Source organism: Macrosteles quadrilineatus, unplaced genomic scaffold (genome assembly GCF_028750875.1).
Source record: "Macrosteles quadrilineatus isolate MER2022 unplaced genomic scaffold, UCM_ALF_1.0 Scaffold_3__2_contigs__length_128488019, whole genome shotgun sequence".
Taxonomy (NCBI): domain Eukaryota; kingdom Metazoa; phylum Arthropoda; class Insecta; order Hemiptera; family Cicadellidae; genus Macrosteles; species Macrosteles quadrilineatus.
Genome location: NW_026542596.1, coordinates 77,933,138 through 77,957,704, shown reverse-complemented (window position 1 = coordinate 77,957,704; position 24,567 = coordinate 77,933,138). Strand labels below are relative to the sequence as shown.

General features: G+C 32.4%; 1 protein-coding gene across 1 annotated transcript in view; it reads right to left on the bottom strand.

Moving 5' to 3' along the window:
- Positions 1–24,567, bottom strand: part of LOC128989544 (mitogen-activated protein kinase kinase kinase 7-like) — a 56,405-nt gene that overhangs the window by 2,185 nt on the left and 29,653 nt on the right. Inside the window, exons 7-10 of the mRNA XM_054411443.1 lie at positions 24,428–24,508; positions 22,880–22,965; positions 21,955–22,072; positions 1,958–2,076 (exon numbers count right to left, since the gene is read on the bottom strand). Coding sequence (XP_054267418.1) covers positions 1,958–2,076; positions 21,955–22,072; positions 22,880–22,965; positions 24,428–24,508 — 404 coding nt within the window. The remainder of the gene's footprint in view (positions 1–1,957; positions 2,077–21,954; positions 22,073–22,879; positions 22,966–24,427; positions 24,509–24,567) is intronic.

Genomic DNA, 24,567 nt, shown 5'->3' with positions numbered 1-24,567 from the left:
TTTTTCTACCCTCTTGTGCATCGTAGGAAAAATCTATGCATAATGTTAGAAAGATTTGTAAAAATCTGTAAAAAAATTTGAACAAAAAATTTAACATAAGCCTTATGGGTTGCCATGCTGATGACAAAATACAGGGTAACCCGGAACTCTACCTAATATTTTAGGGCAATTTTCCTGAGTAAGAAATATATCTAGGCCTAAATTACATATCATATTTCATTCATTCGGAAGTCCTTATTTACTCACAAAGCCGCCATTTTGTTTTTTATTACTTAATTTGCACTAATAGTCTATTTATGACAACTAGGCAAAGCTAAAAAAATTATAAGAATTTTTCAAATTCAACAAATAAAATGGTGGCTATTTAACATTTTTTTAAAAGATAAATTTGAGTTAAAGTAATAGTTATAGTTATAGTTTGTAAAATCATTATGTAAATGATTTTTCAAAAGTTTTAAATGACGGCCATTTTTTTTTTTAATCCTCATAATTTGTTTTGTAACTTTGCCTAGTTGTCATAAATGTTTGTGCAAAATTTCGATTTCGTATCTGTAACCATTTTTTAGAGAAAAAATCTGTGAAAAAACTAAATGGCGGCTGTGTGAGTAACTAAGGACTTCCGAACAATTTCAATGTGATATTAAGAGATGTTTCTCACTCAGGAACAATGCCCTAAAATATTGTTAGAGAGTTCTGTGACACCCTGTATAAAGAGAAAATCAAAACAAATGGAAGAAATTCCAATTTCATGTTTAGTCAAGTTTTCGACCACTGGACGATCTCTAGTAGATATTAAACTATTTAAATCCTAAACGATTTAATAAAAAAATATGAATTGAATAACCCCGTCGCAGCAAACCTGCCGACTAAACTACTAGCTAGGTTTGCTGCTACAGGGAAACTAATAAAATTTGATTTTTAGTAAAATAATAATAGCTTAGTATAAGATAAATAATATTGCCAAGTTTGATCAAAATATATCCATAAACTAGCAAACTACAACATTTTACAATATTCTCCATAAGATTAACATGGGAATTTGAAATTAACCTTTTTTTAAATTGTCTCTGTAACCAATAACCGTACAAAAACACTTTATATACTAAATTATTTGTTTTTTAAGCTCTTAAAAGGTCTTGAGAGAAATTGGGAAATTTTGTGTTTTGTGGGTCAAAAAATGAGAAAAACTAATTTTAACCCCATAAAACCCTCAAATCCAAATAACCATGAGGGTGGCTGAAAATTAACTTGCACCCCCTTTAACTTTTTAACTATTTGAGATATTTGAAATCGGTTTGCGGCAACTTGTTTGGATATGAAGGGCTACAATAATTATGGTCAGTTTTGAAAATTTTGCCCTTAGGGGTAGCGGGGGTATAGTCGAGTTTGGTATCATTTTACAGGTCTTGATGAAACATAACAATTAACATAAAGAAAATAGAAATTGGAATATGAATAACAAAATAACAGCTAAAAATGATTAAGACGATGGTTATTAAAAGTCATTTTGAACTGCCATTTTGTTATTATTTGTCCGATTTCTATTTTCTTTATGTTAATTGTTATGTTTCGTCAAGACCTGTAAAATGATACCAAACTCGTCTATACTTGCTATTTGAAAATATTGAGCTACCCCCAACCCCCGCTATCCCTAAGGGCAAAATTTTCCAAACTGACCATAATAATTATAGCCCCTCATAGCTAAGAAGGTTGCCACAAACAGATTTCAAATATCTCTAATGGTTGAAAAGTTAAGGGGTGTGCAAGTTACTTTTCAGCCACCTTGTATAACTCTATATATAAAAATTTGAACGAATGGTGTTTTTGGCCTCTGGGGACATCAAAATGAAAAAGTAAATTGGTCCCGGGCCTAGGTTTTACCATGTCACCGATGGTAATAGCTACTTTCATGTAGGGAAATTTGCTAAAACTGAATCACAACACATCGGACTGTCACCTGCTTGTGCTGCTCGAAGATCTGTATGGACTGGTGACAGGTGGTGTCTGGAGGGATGGGGTGCAGTTGAGGGTCCAACATGAGGTACACGTTTTCTACCTCCTGGGGACAGCTCTGGCCTGTAACAAAACCAGGTCATCTTTAACTCAACTGTTACCAAACTTTAAGCCACACTTGTCACACAACTGTTCCATTTCCAGTATTTAGTCAAGGCCCCATTAGAAAAAAGGCTATGCTGCAGCGCGTGCAGCGCAACACTACGTCACAGTGGTGGATAGTTGTACTAATGTTCCAGATGTAAACAGCCAGCTTATTTACCTAAAACATATGGGATATGGCAGTGAATCTATCCACAAAAGTGATGTCATGGATCCGACAGCAAGCCCTTTTTTCTAGTGGGGCCTTGATTTAGTACTACTTTATGTAAGATTAAACATGTGAGTTTTATAAAAATTACAAGCAGTGTACATAAATTAGGGAGGAGCATCAATAGGTCAACTATTGATGTACCGATCGTTGCGAAAACATAAATGTTTTGGGGCTAAAACACCAATGTCAATCAATGTTTTTTTCAGTTTTTGTCAACTCTCTATACTGCGGCAGCTAATTAACCTAAAACTAATACAATTCAGTCAAGGAAAACATCGATATTTTAATACTTGACCAAAAGCATCTATGTAACAAAAACATCGGTAATCTACCGTCGATGTAAAAAACATCGATGTTTTTGGGGCTAAAACACCGATGTCAATCAATGTTTTTTTCAGTTTTTGTCTACTCTCTATACTGCGACAGCTAATTAACCTAAAACTAATACAATTCAGTCAAGGAAAACATCGATATTTCAATACTTGGCCAAAAGCATTTATGTATCAAAAACATCGGTAATCTACCATCGATGTAAAAAACATCCGATAGAAAAACATCGATGTTTCAAAAACATTTACTATCGATGCTCATCCCTGACATAAATTAGGATCTCCATCAAGTTCAAGCGGTCTCAGCCAAGTAAACCAGTTCATATCTAAAACCAACATCGTGTTCTTTACTTCATATACCATTCTAACTCTATCCCACCTCTTTGGGACGGTTCTGTCATAGTATTCGAAAACGTGATTCAGAAAATTTGAAATTTCACTCTCACACCGAATATAATTACATTCTGTGATCTCAGTCGTCTACTACTATTGAAGTCCATCGTCAATAGACGGATATGAATGGAGTAAAGTGTTTGGACATAGAGAATGTGCGCAAGATGTAGAGGTGGCCTCAAACATTAGCTCGGTGTTTGCCATGGTTCATGCCAACTGCTGTTATTCATCAGTCTCATTTAAAGCAGTGAACAAAGTTAGACGGAGTGACTTAACAAGAGAGATAATCAAAATAAAAGGAAATATCTATACAGGGTGGCGGAAAAGTAACTTGCACCCCCCCCCCCCCTAACTTTTCAACAATTTGTTATATTTGAAATCGGTTTGCGGCAACCTTCCTAGAAATGAGGGCCTACAATAATTAAGGTTGGTTTTGAAAAGTAGCTCAAAATTGTCAAATAGGAAGTATCGTCAAGTTTGGTATAATTTTACAGGTCTTGACAAAACTAAACAATTATCACCAATAAAATAAAAATCGGACAACTAATAACAAAATGGCAGCTAAAATTATTAAGACAATGGTTATTAAAAGTATTTTTTAACTGCCATTTTGTTATTAGTGGTCCGATTTCTATTTTATTAGTGATAATTGTGTAAGTTTGTAATGAAATATGTGAATGAATGTATGAATGGTAAATAATTTTAAGAGTGGATTCACTGCACATCCCTGCCATTATTCTTAGTGCAAACCTGCCAGAATTTATCTAGTGTGAAGAATTTCATAAACAGTACACTGTTATATGTTTTACCTACGGCCGTTTTTTAAACTAGCTGTTTCACTTCAGTTCTTTGTATTGAAAAGATTAACTTAACAGCATTGTTTTATTTCTTAACAACACGGTTAATGGACCGATATATAGTTCCTATGCATAGTATTGGATTTACTAAACTGAAAATCACAAAAAAAAAAATATACTTATTTTCATGAATAAACAACCAAAGGAGTTAAACATTCTGGTTTCATAAGAGTGGTTTTGTAATACAGTAGAACCTCTTTAATCCGAACCCCCGTAATCCGAACATCCACTAATCCGAACACCTTATTGAACTGTACTCCATACACAGTACAATAGTTATTTATTGTATACGTACGCACCGTAATTGTTTCTATTGTAATTTACAGTACTGTTTATTTACTATGTTTACTACTGTATTAAATCAACACTGTATTATACTTTATAAAGCATTTTTTCACTCTTCTTGTAACAATTAAGCGCCATTTTAGCTATTCTTATGTAAAAACAACAATATGTTCTGTAATCCGAACTACCCTCGGTCCCAATTAGTTCGGACTAAAGAGGTTCTACTGTAGCTAAAATATAATTTGACAAAATCAGAAATCTTTTAATAATTTTTTTTTTATCCAGAAACTTGGCGTATTTTTTTTTAATTTTAGGTTTTAAAATATTACTTTTATATTTAACAAATCATATAAATAAATAAAAATATAAATAACTCATTATATTAAATTAAATTCTTATTTAAAAATTTTACAAACCCTATCATGCATAGTTTTTTATTCACATCAGAACTGTTTACCGAACTAATTACATCAAACTAAAATAATGAGTAGATAAGAAACAGAGCCAACACCATTCCCTTTACCTTGTATTAAAGGATATTAATAGGATTTAAATTGCAGCAATAAAACAATGTGAAGTTATAGAGGTAGTTAAAAGAACAAAACTGATTGAAAAGGCGAATGGGAAATAATGGCAAGAATGAAAAGTAACTCACGTTCTACTAGAACCAGCATGCCACACATCACTGAGGGACTGAGGGGAGCGTACTAAATGTGGAGGCTGACTCATCGCGCTTATTTAGAGGTCTTGCCTTCCTTCTGGTCTCACACACACACACACACACACACACGCACACTGCACTATTTAAGTCTAATAAATAATAACTATTTAAGTCAAATAGTTGACCTTTTACAAAATCAGATAAAATTTTTATTTTTATTCATTTTTGTCTCCAAGACTATATTTATCTTTTAAATAGTGAATTTATGAAGGAAAGGTGTGTAATCTAAGTAAAAATACCTTAACATAACATCTTGCTGTAGCTGCTGTTTGTTTTATTAAAAAAATACGTAGTTGGGAACACAAAATTTGTAGTATCAAGCAAATACAAGGGTCGGTTTCATGAATCTAATTTCTGAAATTTACATGTAAAATATTTTATTTAATGGTTGCTTTAATAAGGTTGAATAATTACGTATACTAGTGTTTCTGTTGCTCGAATTCAAGCAATTGCTAAGTATTACAGGTGTTATTTTAAAACGAATAACAGTCATAATTTCTGATGACTTTAAAAGATTCGACTCAAAGATTTTGGAAATACTCAACATTATTACTGGCATTACAACAGTAGTTGGAATCTCATGGAATAACAGATCGATACAATCACAATTTCTTGTAAATATCTTATCATTTTTCAAAAGCTGATCTTGTTTTTTTTGTGTTTTCTACAAATAGCCTTATTCATAGCCGCATTAGGTTGTCCATAATAACGATTATAAAAAAGAAAAACCTAATTTCTATTTCCTCTCCTTGGTGGTGTTCAATGACTTTCCTATGTTTCCATAGTTTGCAAATCGGCTCTTTCAATGATTACTAAGAAATGCAGCACAGTGTTGATTCAGTTTTCCTTATAGGATATCAATTTATCCAGGCTCTCTTGCTTCTTTCCATTGTAATATTTACAAAATTCAAATAGTAAATATTTCATTTCAACCAAGTCAGTAAATGTTTGTACCAAACTGTTAAATTAGCAAACCTATTGACTGTTTACAATTAACATATGTTCTTCTTCTCACTTTTAATTTCTGACAACAGTTGGAGTTTCATAACAATTTTGGTTCCCATGTTAATCTTATGGAGAAATACGAAACTTTAAAGGGCTCCAGGGCCTCACTCTCTAATTATTTCCCTAAAAAGAAAGTTTCCAGCACAACTTCACGTTACGCTCTTTCCAATGACACCAAAAACATGTCAATCGGTTCAGTAGTTTCGGAGGAGTAATTGTCACAAAAAACCTGCTTGCGTATTAAATAATTACTTATATATCTTTGTGTGCAAAACACAAAAACCAGTAATGTTCTAATTTACAGGTTCTTCTAATTCTTTTCTAATCTCTATTCTTTTAATTTAATAATCTACCACAGAAGAATCAATTACAACTTTTTTACTCTATAAAACATTAATTGAAACCCAAGAAGTCAAAATAAAATTTAAACATTAGCCTCAATTTAAATCTATATTGAACAAATTTAAGTCACTTAAAACAAGCCAAACTTATTAAATCCTTCACATTTTACAACCGCATGGTTATAGCAGAAATGAATCAGCAAATAAGACAAAATGGCTAATTTCACAAATCCGCTGTTCTGACAAACGTTCACAGTTGGGCAGAAGGTGAGTCGATGACAGGTTTATTTGCGTTTAGCTAATGCAAGATCCGTGCTCGGTATGGAGATAAAGAATGATTGTTGATGTGCCTGGTTTATATCGGCCGGTGACTCACACTGCACGCTGGCCAACTGCCACCCCCCTCCTCTCTGGGATTGCCTCTATGGCGATGTTCTCCTTCATTTGAAAATGTTTCACACCAATTAATCTCTTTTGCTACGTATCAAATATTTTTCAAGTCTCTATGAACCAGGTGAAAGATTCAGTTACAGTTAGTTTAGGCAATATTACAAACAACATTTTTGTTTTTCAGCAGATTTGAGATATTTCTCATTGTACAGAAATTGTACTCTTAAATTATATTTCAAGTACTATAAAGAAGAAGATAAATTTAAAACCAGATGTGAAATAGTGTAATACTGATTAATTTTAGTTGTCTCTAAAAGTACATAAACAGATACATTTTTCATTAACTCTTAAAACAGGTGGAAATCTGTACTTTAATGATGAAAGGTCTGCTATTTTCATCATTATTCTTTGCGTTATATTATAATGACCAATACAATATATATAACACCATTTCATGTACAAGTCCTAAATTCCAAAGTAAATATCAGAGACAATATTTATCTACTTCAAACTGTATAACAACAAATTACATCAACAAACCACATTTCATTTAAGCATGTCAGTTCAAAAACAATTCACATTCAATACAAAACACAAAATATTAAAATATTTTATTTGACTGAAAATTTGTAAGAAGGTGTATCAACTCTAAGGTTGTTTCTAATTTAACTTATTCTGTGTTTTAAGTTGTCTCTGTCATTACCGATTCAGATGAAAAATGAAAAAAATCAAATGTCTTCATTAATATCTGCTGCAACTAATAAACATAGAATGCATTAAGGCTTCAATGCCATTTTAATTGCAGCTATTGAAATTGATTTAATTATTGAATAATAGGCTAATATGGATACATTGAGAAGAAAAAGCCATTGTTGTTTTTTTATGCAGCTGTTGAAAATCTGATGTTTTGCAGGTTGTAAACACATAACAAAAACCACTGAGCTATAATAATATAACTGGAGTAACCACTCTGTGTTTTAAAAACGTACCACTGTTTTTGTTGGTTTTGTTTCAGAGATTCGTGTTGTTAGGTTGGCCAGGTGATCGGTTGGTGGGATTTGCCAATTTAGAGGCAAGATCAAGATGGCGTCATCCTTGTCTTGTTGATAGCAAACAAAAATATGTCAACATCATGATTGCAATATAAGTTTAATTATTTATTTTACGAGCAAGAGCAACCCATTTTAACAAGATTATAAACCGATGGTCGTTCTTTATCAAATGCCATAGGGCTAAGCCCAAGACTAAACCAATATCTCCAAACCAGGAAACTTGACTAGCCTATTTTCACCACATAACTTGAAAAGAGGTAAATAAGTTAGTAGCCTAATTATTTACTATCAAAAACAACTCATAATGTTTCAAAATAACTTGAAATGCACAGGTTTTAACGTGCATTAACTTAAATAAGTTTTTTATACAAGTCCTTGAAATAACGGATAGGCCTAACCTCAAATGAATAGTATGGTTAGGTTAGAATGAATTGGAATTTGACAGCATCCCACCAACCGATCACACGGCCAACGTAACAACACGAAACGCCTAAAACAAACCAGCAAAAACAGTGGCACGTTTTTCTCTAATGTTTAACCAGAGAGTAGTGACTCCAGTTATAATCAATATCTCAATGACAAAAACAGCTCAACTCATAGTAGTGTAGTGAAAAATAAATATTTACTTAATAATAAATTTATCTATACATTAATAGGCAAGCATGTTTCTTTAACATTTTTTCTCAGCTTGTGTGCAGCGCAGGGAAAATCTACGCATACTGTTAGAAAGATATTTACCTGTAGATGTGCAGAATCCCTTTATAAATTAAAATAGGCTCTAAAATAAGCACACAAAATGAATTTAAAATTAAAAAAAATAATATTGGCCTTATGGGTTGCCATGCTGGTGACGACATAAAAAAAAATATAAACAGAAAATCAAAACAAATGGAAGAAATTACAATCAGATGTTTTATTTAAAGCGTGGTGTGAAAATAGAGAAATCTGTACATTACATATTTTTGGTTGAATATTCAACCACTGGACGACCTCTAGTTTTAATTAATGTTAAAAAAGATTATATAAAGGATATTGGAAAAATATAAAATCTATTAAACATCGGCCTTTTGTACTTTAAAATTAGAACTACTTTGCAATACTTCCAATAGCAAATTTCCGTTCTAATCCGTTTTTTAACAACCAAGTCAATTTGTCAGCTGTTAAACGCTAAATTGTCACTGTTGGCGATAATGATGTAAATCTTGGCAGCAGTCATCAATACAATCCCGGCTGAGTGAAAGAGTGTTTGCTAAATATAGAACACTGCTCTAATGTTTTCCTCATGCAAAACCATTTCAAAGGCTTTGCTTGTCTTTGTCATCACATAATCGCTTGCGTCTCAATAAATCGTTGTTCTTCTTCCGAAGCAACCAGAAGTAGTTTGGGAAAACAACCTTCAAGTTTTATTGGGATTGGTAAAATGTATGAATCCAGTCGATGATGTTCTAATTTAGAGCACATGTCAATCATTGATGGTATTTATTAGTTATGTGTTGAAACCCAATCTCAAAACTACAAAAACTTCGGGAAAGTCTCGGGCTTGAGATTCGATCAGCAAGCTTTGGGGTTCAAAACTTCAAAAAGGACTTGAATTTTTTGCATTGTAAAAAAAATATGTTGCTATAGGTTTAAAGTCTAAATCTCATTCATGTTTTTTTTTTATTTCAGTGTCAGCAGTTAAATGATTTATTTTAGTGTTTGTTGATGAGAATGAGAAGTTATGTTTTATAGATTAAAAGTGTACGCGTTGTGGGCCCATCCTACTTAAGGTAATCGAATAGCCAGTTAAACCTGTATATAATTCAGAACAGCTAGTTTACACCCATAATGACAAATTCTGGCAGTTTTAATGTGACAAATCATCTTGTAAATGAATTCCAAGTGACCGCGTATTTTTAAATACGATTATAGGCCTATACGATATGCATTTTAAATCTGATAATTTTAGAACAGCAATTATGTTGCTTTAGAGTATTTGTTGAACTAGCAAGGAAAAATAATGTGGTACAGTAATTGTAATTGAAGTTTTTAGCAGTATTGAATGAGGAAACCATTAAAACAAAACATTATTTTGGTTTTTTTTCTTATTAGTTGTGCTACAGGGTGAAATGATTATTTTTTAAATGTCATACAAATTAATATAGACATACAAAAAAATACAATCCTCTTCTAACAAATGCAAACATTGTACAGTAGACCCCCTTTAAACCGACCTCGTATTAACCAATAATCGGATTATCCACCTTCGATTGTAAAATATTACAGTTTGTTTTAATCGACTTTGCCTTGAGATCAGTTCGGTTTGACCGCCGCTTTCTAGGAATCTCGGCATTTCCGCTCCCACACTGGGCGATGAGAACCGAACTACACGCTTATCTCCACAGGATGTATAAGGAAGAATAAGTAATTTTCTACAGTAATTAAGTTTTTAAAATAAGAATTTGTATTGACTCTTGCCTAGTACTGTAGTATTATCTATTATACTGAACATAGGCCTATTTAACCTAACCGTGTTTTGTGTTTATTTGTGACTTTTCTATCAATACGAAAGATGGAGATAAGAGTAGTTTATTTTATAAATAATGCAAGTATGACTTCAAAATAATTATTATACAATTCCAAATGAATAGCACTTCATTATGATTGTAGGGATTGCTCGTTTTAACCGACCTTTTGAGTTATTCTACCTAGGTCCGGTCCCATTAGGGTCGGTTAAGAGGGGGTTTACTGTAGTTAATTATGTGGAAAACCAGCACTTTTCTTGTGAAATTAACATGGGAAGTATCATAATGTTAAGACATTGACATTAGTACACAGTGAGAAGCACAAATAAACCACATATTTTGATTTAATAAGTTACACGGCTACATGCGAATGGAAATGTAATAATGACACTCCTTGATAATAATACATGTCTCTTTTAACCATTTTTGAAATGCAAACTTGTTAAATGTTATTGTTACACTAATTAAATTCAGCTTCATTTCCTCTGATCAATAATAGGTACTGATAATACTATAGTAGACCTAAAAATACCTAAATTAAGCTAATAAATCTTCTTATGTTAGCTTTCTAATATTGTAAACTTTAGACATAATGGAATCTGGCAGAAGCAACAGACTAAAAAATACATTATAAAGGATTGTCAGAGCACCTGTATGAAGTAAACTGCGTTATAAGCTAATAATTAATATGATAATTTTGTAATAATTTAATCCAATGGCAAAAAACGGGGTGGGTTTGGATAGCTAACTCTTAAAAGTGTTTGTAATTCTTTCATCGAACATTTTTCAGGCTTCGACACTAGGAAAAAAGAAAAATACCGTAAAGTTATGGACGTGCAACCGATTTAAATGTAGCAAATATTTTAAATAACAAATTATATTGGTAATGTTAATTATTATTAGAAAACAATTACAGCTACAATTTGTCAGAGTAAAATAAAAACAATTATAAACTGCAATGTATTAAAATTTCACAGACAATAATTTCCAAAAATATATAAAAAAAGTGATGAGACTAGTACGAGATTGTACATTACCTATGGTGACAACCGCTTCCATGAGACGCGAGACACGAGACGGGACACAGCACTGTGCTAACATTACCTCCGTGAGTCACACCACAACAGCTGGGCAGAAATAAGCCCAACTGCAGCGACAATGACAAACGACCTCACCGCTGCCTCTGATACAACAATCACTTCGTCTGATATCGTTTTACACCCGGTCTCGTTCTAAATTATTTTTACTTTCCAAACATTTGCTCGATCTGTGTTTTTGTGTCATAATTTACCGGGTTTCATTTAAATTTCAGGCCACTCGCCAAAAGAGTGAATAACACTGATTCTTCGACAGAACAATAGTGGTTTAGCCTTAGGACGACGAATGATAGCAATGGAGGACTTAAATTAAATAGGTTGTATTGGGAAATAATAAGATAAGTTCTTTAAACTATTAAATTAGGTACTGTCTTTTTTAATTTAGAGTCTCTGATTCAACCTAATAATGGCCAGTGTGAATGGTCAAAATGTATATTCACTTATGTTGTTGGCTTTTACTGTCTGATTATATTCTTTAAAGCAGTAAGAAACTTATCTTTCTGTTAGTCTAATATAAAATTTAGAACAATCTTGAACCATTGAAAAAAAAACTTTTGATAAATTAAGATTAAAAATTAGTCACAGAACAAGAAATAACTTCTTCAGATTTATAAAAAAAATTTCCAACAATAATTGGCAACAAATAAACATGTTCAGTGATCCACCAAATTAACAGTAAAGATTGTACCTGGGGTATTTATTGTTTACAATATGATTTGTTTTCAATTTAACAATGGAAACACCAAAGCTAGTTGATTATTTTTATCGACATTATTCTATTAAGATCTAGCATATACCACGCCACTAATATAAGTAGTCATCTAAGTAGCCTATCTGCCTATTACAAACAGTTTTGTTCTTTACGTGATTTATTGCTATACAGTATACAGTGTATCAAGTTTTTTATTTGATTTGAGTAGGCTGTGATTTTAAATGTTAGAGTTTGTATAACTGAACCAAGGTTAAGGGTGTTTGGTCGCAAATTTTCATGTCTGATTTTTTGTTATTCTTTAATTGAACTAAAAATTAGAGATACAAATATATAAGAAAAAATGTTTTATTTTGAATATGAAGCGAGATATGGAGCTTGAAAGTAGTAAATTTTTAATCTTTGGTACCAGTTCACAGGGAGAATGGGTAATGCGATTCTCACCAAAATTTGCATTCAGGTGTGGAAAAATAAGATAATAATCACTAGCTATTTAAAATTAAAAAATTTAAAAAAAAAATTATTTTTTATTTTTTATAATTTTTTTAAAAAATTAAAAAAAATTTTTTTAAAATTTAAAAATAGCTTTTTGTTTTTGGGAAAAATGTATCTGTATGTTGGAATTTAAAAAAATGTGATATGTTAACTCGTTTGGGCTGTGAATTCGTACCTTTGATGCCTTGCGCTGTCGGAGCACTACTCGTTGAGAGTTTGTACACTAACACCGGGGCTTTAGAATACTTTAACACCACGTAATTATTAACATCCTTTAACATTGAAAGAATACGTTTATCGTTGTATTCTAAAGCCCCGGTGTTAGTGTACACACTCTCAACGAGTAGTGCTCCGACAGCGCAAGGCATCAAAGGTACGAATTCACAGCCCAAACGAGTTAACATATCACATTTTTTTTATTCCAACATACAGATACATTTTCCAAAAAACAAAGAGATATTTTTAAATTTTTTTTTAATTTTTTAAAAAAATTATAAAAAATAAAAAATAATTTTTTTTTAAATTTTTTTTATTTTAAATAGCTAGTGATTATTATCTTATTTTTCCACACCTGAATGCAAATTTTGGTGAGAATCACATTACCCATTCTCCCTGTGAACTGGTACCAAAGATTAAAAATTTACTACTTTCAAGCTCCATATCTCGCTTAATATTCAAAATAAATAATTTTTTCTTACAGTATATATTTGTATCTCTAATTTTTAGTACAATTGAAGAATAACAAAAAATAAGACATCAAATTTTTGACCAAACACCCTTAATGGTTTGAAATGCTAGTTGACTACTATCATAGCTTTTTTAACATTTATTATTTTTTGCCATTAAAAATATATTTATATAGACAAGAGAAATGAACTTTAAAAATTTGGTAAAATTAAAAACATTTTGTAATACTGAATTCTCTCTTTCAGTAGTTTAATTTAGAACAAAAATATGAGCATCTGTTAATACTCAAATCGTTGTAGGTTGCCAAACAGGTTTACCAACTTCTGCACAACAGAAGCAATACATAACAAGTGCCTGGATCATTGCCAAACTGATTGTTTCACACCAAAAATTTGTTAAACTTGATATTTAAAATGCTTAAAAAAAAGCTCTAAAATAAATCTAGACTGATTCTACCTTGAATCTGACAATCATCTAAAAGCGTATTTAATTGTGTTATGTTATGCGTTAGCGAATTTCCCATATAGAAAATAAGCTATTACGGTAGTACTCAGAGTAAGACCTGGACCTCAGACTGATTTACTTTTTTGTTTTGAGGTCCCTAGAGGCCAAAAACGCCATCCGTTCAAATTCATATATATTTATATATCTGATAAAAATATGGGGCATTTGCCAGGAATTATTAAGGAAATTGACAGGAAAGCAGGCTTACCTTTAAATAAGTCCATAGAGACAGATAAAATAAACATCACAAAAGTAGACATTTTCACTGGATAAAAAAATTCAACTTTCTCCATTTGTTGAAGAAAATTTCTACTTTTTAGCGAATTTCCCATATAGGGAATAAGCTATTACCGTAGTACTCATGGTAAGACCTGGACCCGGGACCGATTTTTTTTTCGTTTTGAGGTCCCTAGAGGCCAAAAACACCATCCGTTCAAATTCATATATATATATATATTTATATATATATATATGTGTCCGTTAGCGCGATAACTCGAGCAAAAATGATCCGATTTTGATGAAATTTGGTACCAACGTGTAAACCTACGTTTATTCGAACGAGTTCGCGAACCAGCATGATCGGACTATGGGAACAGGGGTTTATGGGGGCTTTTATGGGGTAAAAATGGGTTTTTCCTATTTTTGACCAAAAAAACATAAAATTTTGAAATTTCTTTCCAAACTATTTTGTAGAGCTTAAAAAAACAAATAATTTAGTATATTGAAGCGTTATAATGCGCCTAATGGTTACGGAGAAAATTCCAAAAAATTGTTAATTTAAAATTCCCATGTTATTCTTATGGAGAATAAGTAAACCGTTGTAGTGTGCTTGTTGATTAACATATTTTGCCCAAATTTGGAAAATGTTTTTATTTCTTACTAACTATTAACATTTTACATAAAAAAACACTTTTACCCTCCCTGTTGCAGCAAACCTAAGTATGTGTTAAACTGATTCTATTTAAATAGGGAATAAATGTGATATTTTTAAGGAGACATTTTAGTCTAAATCCAATCAGGCAAATGGAAATTCGCTTAGTCTGCAGGTTTGCTGCGGCGGGGGTATATGATGTTTATTTATGTGTCTCTATGGACTTATTTAAAGGTAAGCCTGCTTTCCTGTCAATTTCCTATATATGTATATATATATGTGTGTGTCCATTAGCACGATAACTTGAGCAAAAATGATCCGATTTTGATGAAATTTGGTGCAAACGTGTAAACCTACATTTATTTGAACGAGTTCCCGAACCAGCATGATCAGACCATGGGAACGGGGGTTCATGGGGGGTTTTGTGGCGTAAAAATTGGTTTTCCCCATTTTTGACCTAGAAACATAAAATTTCCCAATTTATTTCCAAAGCATTTTGTAGAGCTAAAAAAAACAAACAATTTAGTATACAGAAAGCATTGTTATGTACTTAACAGTTAAGGAGAAAATTCCCAAAAATTGTAAATTTTAAAATTTCTATGTTATGTTTATGGAGAATAAGTAAACTGTTGTAGTTTGCTTATTTATGAACATAATATGTTTATTGTTGTATTGAATATTACCTATATTATTTTCATAAAATTTGGAAATTGCACTTATTTCATACTAAACTATTAACATAAAAAAAATGTGTTTTACCCTCCCTGTTGCGGCAAACTTGTAACAACTGTTTTGTACTTGTAAAACTAATCTTATACATTTAAAAAATTAGGTTTTTTCCTTTCTGAGTTTGTTTGTCTCTTCTACCCTACCGATTTTCATGATTGAGGTCTCAAATTGAAGGTATGCACGCACAGATTTGCCATCAAGCATAGGCATACAATTATCTATAGTCTCACTCGGTTTATACGTAAACAAAATTTGCTCTCCATGTATCTTATGGGTGTTAAGTTTTGTTTTCTTTCCCGAGTTCGTTTAGCTCTTCTACCCGATCGATTTTCATTAATGAGGTCTTAAATTGAAGGTATGCACACACAGATTTTCTATCAAGCATCGGCATATATTTATCTATAATCCCACTCGGCCTATACGTAAACCAAATTTGCTACCCATGTATTTCTTATAGGAGTCAAATTTGGTTTCTCTTTTCTGAGTTTGTTTGACTCTTCTACCCGACCGATTTTCATGATTGATATGTCTCAAATTGAAAGTATGCGCGCACAGATTTGCCATCAAGCATCGGCATATATTTATCTAAATCCCAGTTGGCTTATACGTAAACGAAAGTTGCTCCCGAAGAATTTTTAATGGGAGTTAAACACAGGCTTTCATTTAAGCTATTAGTTATTCAAATTGGACGAGTTTCAAGAAAAAATGTTATGTGAACAACCAACATAAAAATTATTTTTCATATGGTTTTTCTATGATTAAAAATCAATAGGCCTAGCTCCAGTATTGTTCATGTTTTTTATGTTTTCAACTCAAAATAATCAGTAAATTATATGGCATTAATTTGAGCTATTGATCGTTTAATCAGTTAAGCTCAATTTACTGTATTACTCAATCAAAAATCATAAATTTGATTATTTCTCGGATAATATATTTATTTTAACGCTGCGGAGCAGCATGGGCCCTCTAGTGTTATTTAAATCTATATCTATAAAAGAGGAAGTTTGTATGTATGTATGTATATACCCTATGGACTCCGAAACCGCTCGACGGATTGTAAATGAAACTTTCAGGTATTATTCAAAGATGGTTTGTGTGAAGTATGGTGCAGATCCGTCAAAAGGGCTCTGCCCCACAGGGTTTAAGGGGTCCAATGTCAGACTTTTATTTTTAAGGAGATATTTTAGTGTAAATCCAATCAGGCAAATGGAAATTCGCTTAGTCTGCAGTTTTGCTGCGGCGGGGTATTTAGATGTGTTGTATTTAGGTTTATTGCTACGCAATGTTGAAAATTTAAAAAATAGGCCTTGTATTTATTTTAAATGTTTTTGTTTTGGTTTTGCTCAGATTTATAGATTTAGATTTATTTATTTGCATAGTTCTTTTTGTTAACAATAAGTAATACTGAGTATTTTGAGATCAGAAAGAAGTTGGTGACGTATTAACTACCCAAGATATAAATTTTTTAATAAAAACTAATTTCTAAAAAGTTAAATTTAATATTGTGTTGGGGTTTGTAGCTCTTTTCTAACTAGTCCGTTTTTAATGATTAATAGCTCAAATAAAGCCCCTACATCGCTGAATATTTTAATGCTAGAACGAACTTCAAGCGTTAGTAAGAACTGGAGATATAAGAAAACTAATCTTAAAAAATGTTCAAAGTACAAAATGTCTGTAAGAAATGTATGGGGGAGAGTTTTCGTTTGATTATATATTTAAATGGAGAAATTGAAATTGACATTGAAATCAGCATGAAAAATGTAGTTTATAATTATGTGTCACAAAAATATCTCTACATTAAAATACCCCCGCTGCAGCTAACATGCCTAATAAGCGAATTTCTATTTGCCTGGATTGATTTTCAATTATTCTATTAAATTAACATTTATGTTTAACGAGTACCTAAGTTAGCTGCTACAAGGAAACTAATAGTGTATTATTTTTTTTATTAAAATATCAATAGCAATATAAAAACACTTTGATATACTAAATTATTTGTTTTTTAAGCTTTTTAAAAAGGTCTGAAGAAAAATTTATAAATTTTGTGTTTTAAGCATAAAAAATTAGAATTCTCCATTTTTACCCCATAAAACCCCGTTCCCATGGTCCGATCATGCTGGTTCGCGAAATCAGTCAAAGTTTATCCCGCCTTACACCTTCAACTCAATTTATCGTCTGGACGGACACGTATATATATATATATAAAATCTCTATGTATATACATATATAACGATTTGAGCGAATGGTGTTTTTGGCCTCTGGGGACATCAAAATAAAAGTATTACCATGAGACCTACGGTAATTACTACTTCCCTATAGGGAAATTCACTAAAAACTGTATATTTATATCCATTATGGCGGATCCAAAATGGTGGCCAAAAACGCGTTCCAAATCAAAATGAAGTAATAACCACCCAACAAATATCGGCGGTGGTCACAAGTCAAGTTCTCAAAAAATTTGCATAAATAATGTGTGGCATTTTTTTTTTTCAAAATTTGTCCAATTGATAGTGATTATAGGGGTTTCCCACGGACCGATTTTGGCCAATTTTAGCATGTCACTCTGCACACCCAACACTACAAAATAAAACCATAAAATGTCTTCTTGCAGTTTTTTTAAGGTCATATCATCCTATTTCTCTGACTGTAAATCCTACAACTGGGCGTAACCAACCTCTGTTGACAAAATGACAGTACATACAATTTCCAACATTTTTGCCAATAACAACTAACTCTCGGATGGTAAATTAAGGTAACCTTGGATCTATTTGAGTATTAAATTAAGCTTACCAACCCTGTATGTTTTTTCACAGTGGATAGTTTATCTTATACTACATTTGAAAACTATTACAGCTAGTAATAATTTTCAGTCCTTCAGCAACTTTACAAAATGTTCTATTTCATATTGTTGAAGAAATCCTACCGACCTAAAAATCCTTTCATTAGTAAAATGGTTTATTTCAATTTCATTTTCATCTTATAAGCATTAAAAAGATTAGGACTAGTTCTAGAGGTATACAAAAACAAATTAAGGACACGCTGTAAACCTCCGTTCCAGGAACAGAACATTCTCAAACTTCCGTCTCTCATAATGGAATCTGCAACACTCGTTAATATTTTTGTAACTAATAGTCTGATCCATAATTACAATAAAAGAATAGCAACAAATCCACAAGTACCTCAAATAAATTCCACCCTTGCAAGCAAGAGTCCATATTTCAAAAGCATCAAAATTTACAACAAATTGCCTCAGTACATCACACAAGAACCTTTATTCAACAAAATTCAAGAACCTGTACGTCAAACGGCCTACTACAATGTTGATTAAATATACTGTATAACTAGGCCATATGCATTCTTGAGAAGGAAATAAAATCAATAAAAAAAATTAAAAGCAAGAAAAATAATTAACCTGATGACCACGTCGCTGATAAAAAACCTGTAGGAATACTCCAAGTATCCAAGTAAGGTGGGTTTTGATTAATGATTTTCAATTGCCCATGTTTTCTGACAAATTTGTTTTTATTATATGAAAAACCCATTGAGTTTTGTAGATCAGCACTTTATCAGTTGTCCTGTAATCCAGCTACTAGGAGGTTACGAATTGTGGATATTTATTTATAGGCATGCACTGTGGATGCGATACTCCCTGGTGTGGATTAACGTCCGCAAGAGTGAGTACTACAACTATCCACAGTACTATCCTGATAATTAGAACAATTCGTATACGAGGATTGATATATTTAGAATGCTTATTCATTTCACAAGACAAAGTCACGAGTGTCTCTAACGATTGCCAATGAAAACAAATTTTTTACTCATCGAAATAGTTTTGGCAACAATGCACAGACTAAAAGATTAAACCGACTTTGAATTGATTCCTTGACAGGTGTGCTTGTATTTTTAGTTTACAAAGAAGAAAGATAGAAAGGAAGAAAATACAGTTAACGATAAAGAGGTAATCTTATATATTAATACGTGGCAGGGTTTTTTTATTTCACGATTCTGAATCAACCACTAGACGGAGTTTCATGATTTTTTTGTTGTTGAAAGAAAGATAATTTTGGAAGGGAATGTCAAGGACAGTTGGGCTCATTTCATAATAAACTACAAGCTGTTACTTGTAATTTCCATTATATTTGCATTGGGCAATCAGCTGATTTATTAATAATGTTAGTGTGTAGTTTATTATGAAACAGGCCTCTGGTTTTTCAAACTGTCATTGAAATGCTTTTGTTACAAGTTAATTGTTTACAAAAATATTGATTGTCGGTGTTTGCTTACATACTATTTCAGTGTAAAAAGTAGTTTTATTCCTACCGTGAAGGATTTGCGTTATCAGGAAATGTGTAATTTTGAACTATACATCCAAAACACTTGTGTATAATCAAGTTTTGTCGTAAATGCAATATGTGTAAGTATAATTTTATGCCATGAAAATCTAGACAGTTTGGGAATTTTTTTTCACACTATTGCTTAATCGTTTAAAATTGAACTGATTTACGTGTTGATGCTTCTTTTTCTTAATGTTCAAATGTGTGTATGTCGGCATACCAACATTTTTGTTAGTAATGAAAATTTCAACCAGTGTAGCTGGTCTCTAGAAAACTGTCCAATAAGCTGCAGAGTGTCAGTAGAAACCAAAATGGACGATACCATAACTATCCCAGTGGTACAGTATGGTTCAGAAACTTGAGCACTGACCAAAGAACTGAAAAACCTTATTGCTGGGTTGGAGAATAGAGAGCAGTAAAAATATACAGACCAGTTCAAGATAATGGAGGTTGAGACACGAAAGAACAGAGAGCTAAGAGAAATGTATTGACACCATATAGGGGTGCTTTCCAAAGTAAAAGGCTCTGATGGGAAGGTTATGCATGGTGGAGAGAAGATACATCAACTTATAAAAGTGTATTCTAAGAAGTCCCAAAAGGCTTGGAGGACCATTTGGACCAAGTAATAAAACAAAAGACATCTTTAGACTGGGATCTACATTAGGGGATTCTGCAGGGGATAAAAGAGAATTGGAGGCCAGAATCCTCTTAAGGTTTCAGTGGCCATGTAGGTAAGATAAGGTACAGCTTGTGACACCTAAGCTGGCAATTGGCCTAACGCGGGCAGTGTTGGCGAGAGGAGGGTGGAGGTAAGGAAAAGACCGGACTGCAAACATTTCCACTACCTCACAGGGTTGACTACCTGTGTATTACATACTTGAGCGCCTTCACGTGAGTCGCGAGGACAGTTGACACAGCCCACATGATGGGATAGATGCTAGTAGCGATCGGCCAAATGCCAGCTTAGATGTCACCAGCTGTATGGTAAGTGATAGTATACAATTGAAGGTGGTATGTAGCTACTGTACTCAAAATCAGTGTGTGTGAATTGGTCGCCATCTCACTTCAAGGCTTTTTAAATCGACACAATAGCTGTTTTATTGTTAAAGTATCGGATGTAAAATGCATATCGTATAGGCCTATAATTGGATGCAAGAAATAGGGGGTCACGTGATATTTGTTTACAAGATGATTTTCCCCATTACAAATGTCAGAATTAGTCTTTATGCGTGTAAACTAGCTGTTCTGAATTATGTTCAGTTTTAATTGACTGATCGATTCCTGTACGGAGGTCTGGCTAACAGCTTGTTTTGTTTTAAAGAGTACAAAATTTGAGTCATTAAAATAATTTGTACTTGAAATCATCATAATTGACTCCAGATAATATCCGAGTGTTCCCGCTAGTTGTTCATTTAATGCCGCCATACTTGCTCTCTGAGAATTTTAACGAAAGTTAACTTGTGCACAGATAGTAGTTAGTTTAAACAAATGGCATTTTTCCTTATAAGAATCTTAAAACAAAAGTCAGTGGTCCCACACCACACCAATCACAAAAACTATGTTGATTTCCCTCAATAATAACCCTTACTAATAACTATGTGGGGGAAATGTATTTATTTACCTTCAAATTTATTATATTTTATTTATTTGTATGAACTAGAAATTCATATGGTAATTAACAAATACAAAACACAATTTGCTGTAAGGAAAATATAAAAATGTAAAACAAAACATTGATTAGAAAACTGAGAGTGAAGATTTTTGCCAACCTGAGAATATCTCTGATTAAATACGTTCTGAGAGAACCCGATTACTTCTGAATCAGGGCTGAGCTTTTTTTTTAGAAAAGGTTATATTTTTGCAATTGATGAATACTTTAGCACTGAGCACTGACAACAAGCATTTAGATTTCAAAAAGTAATTAAGTTTTTATCATGTTAAACTACCCTGAAACGTACCACCACATGTCTGGACTTATAATTTAAAGTATGCGTACCGTCCGCCGCGTAATCGTTTTGTGGCCACAAGTGTTTCATAAGAAAATGTGTATTAGTGTTAATTGTTCTTCATTACGTTTTTCAAGACTCTCGACAACCTCTTCAGAGTGATTCCATGTTCCTTCTAGCCTACGCCTGAAGATGACTCCATTACCGGGTTGAAACCGGTTGCCGCCCATCGGTGACATTGATCACATGACGGATTAAGGAATTTTAGCCTCTAGTAATAATAGTACTACCACAATCACCTCTGCAGCTCTGCGTACGGGTTGGGAAATACTGCTTTAGAGAACTGGAAGTATGTTTACAAATATTTCGCACAACTCACTGTTAGGTGGTCTCTGAGGAGAACTTGTTTCAGGATAAGGTAAGGGTCCCTTCATTGAGGGTTCGTAGTCCACATCTTCACAGCCCAAATCATTGAGGGGGTAATATTCGGAAGGTTCCTGGAACAAGGAAATGGTAAATTACAACACATTTAAAATAGAAAATATTTTCTGTAGCTGGTCTATTCTAATGATACAACCGGCATCAAATACAAATTAGGTTTTATTTCAGAACAACCCTGCTTCAGACCACTCTCTGGTACAACCATAGTCTACTTATAATGCCTTTGTGATATAATGTTTGAAGAACTCCAAATTTATGAGCTGACTAATTTTACAAACAAAATACTGTTAACAACAAAATTTCAATTCAATCAAATACAGCAATTAGAAATACAGAAGGGTGGTTCAGCTTATAATGAAACCAGCTTATTAAGAAATAAAAGAAATATGTCATCACCGACCACGTTGATGGGCAATCTAGACTTAACTTTGACTTGATCAGGTTGTGTCCTGTTTACTTACAGTATTCATATTGTTTTTAGCCTCTTTCAATGTTTGTGTTTTTAATGTCTGTATACGTGTGTGTAGCTAATTCATTATTCTTGTTGACGACCTTTAAATGAAGCGGCAAGAGGATAATTTATCCTTTACTGAGCTTGAGGATAATTGCTTGGGTTGGCTAGAAACTAGTGATTACATTTGTCATGCAATCTGGAGGATCGTTCTACTTAATTGAAGTAATTTTTGTCATCTACTGTACTAGAAATACATTGTGGACAAAAATTTCCAAAAAACTACTAAAAGATTCAGCTCTTTAAAGTAATATTAAGTATGTTACTATCAAACAGACTATACTATATTGTTTGAATTTTATTAAAAAAATCTACAGAAAAAAAAATAATTTGTGTGCTGTAATGTACCAACCTGATCTACGTTGATGACTAAAGGAGTGGAAAACCTGGGATCACAGCTCTGCTGAGGATCGACTGTTCCATTCATTGTGTTACTTCCTGTAACCACAATAACACCGTTACTATAAATTATCAGTAGATCATTGCCAATTTATCTCGACCAACTACAGTATCTGCGATTTAGTTTTGTCTCTCGTATGATGTGTTGGAAGCGGGATCCTCATCGACACCTTGGGAAAGTTTGGACGGAATGCAGCTGACTTGAACCTTGGCTATTGTATTTTCTATTTTGTTGTATTGTTGATGGTTTTTCTTCCCTGCAATTTTTTTTTATTTTATTTCATTGTTATGTTTGCATATCATGTTTTATAAAGTGGATGGTTTCACTAAATAGCTTTGTGTTTCGTTTTGTTCCCATACAGGAAGAATGAGCGTACACATAGTAGTGGATAGGCTTAACTCTGGAACTGTCCGTTAGATTTGCTAAAATGCCAGCACATTTTGATGCAGTTTGCAGTTAGTTTAAAAATAAAAATATTATTTTTAAGAAAGACTATGTTGTAGGCTACCTATATCATTTGTTTCACATAGCATTTGTATGGTAATAAAACCTAACAACATAAATTTATGACCTCTTTTTATTTATAGGTTGAACAAAAAAATGTCATACTTGCATGTATGTACCAAATACACCATAAAGTTTTGATTTTATTATAGCTCTTTTTTACTTTTTGAAAATAAGTGTTGTTAACTTTCCATAATAATTTAATGTATTTTTTTGTTTTTTTATAAAATGACTCATCAGCTGACCTTAAATTTTCACGCCAGTAGACAAAGAAAACAAGAATCCAACTAAGCTAACCCAACAAAAATAATTACGGCTGAGTTATCAAGATAGCTATTCTTTAATTTTACATCCATGCTTAATAAGTCACACAATAATCACGAGCTTTAATCTATCAATACTTATAAAAGTCAAATACCATTCGCTGACTCACTGATCACCTAGTTCGAATCTCGGAATTTTCAAATGTAAACATATGTCATGTTATACATCATTTTAAAGGTATTTAACAGACAAACACTTTGGCAAAAACAGAAATTAAATTATCTTTTTCCATTTCAAAATGGTGGCAGTTTTTTTGTATCTATATCTTTTAATACTCTGTGTTTCCTATACCAATGCATTTAGCCCTTCTACGGTTGAATTGCCTTACTTGTTATGAAATTAGCTTTACAATGATATGTAACAAGTAACGGTTTTTTTTTAATAATAAAAATTCCCAAAAAAATTTTTTTAACATCTGCAAATGCTCAAAATTTTCAAATAGCAACATATGTCAAGTGGCACATCATTTTATAGGTTTTTTAATTCCTAACAACTTTGTGATTTACACTTACTTCATATCTCTGTGTAAATAACAAATATCCTAATTTTCCTATATCAAATGCATGTTATTTGGGTTTGACGAGGTTTAACACTAAATGAAATGGGACCTTTAGTGTAAACCCAAAACATTCTTGCTTTAAAGTTACATATTCTTTTTAAAATCTAACTTACTTAAGCTTTCAATGTAGGAGTCTGGGATGCTTTGTGACCCCAGAGTGTTTTCAGTCTCGTATTCTTCCTCTGCTTCATCATCTAGAAATATCATTACAACGGTTTGACTCAATGATTCCTATCATGACATGTAGAATATC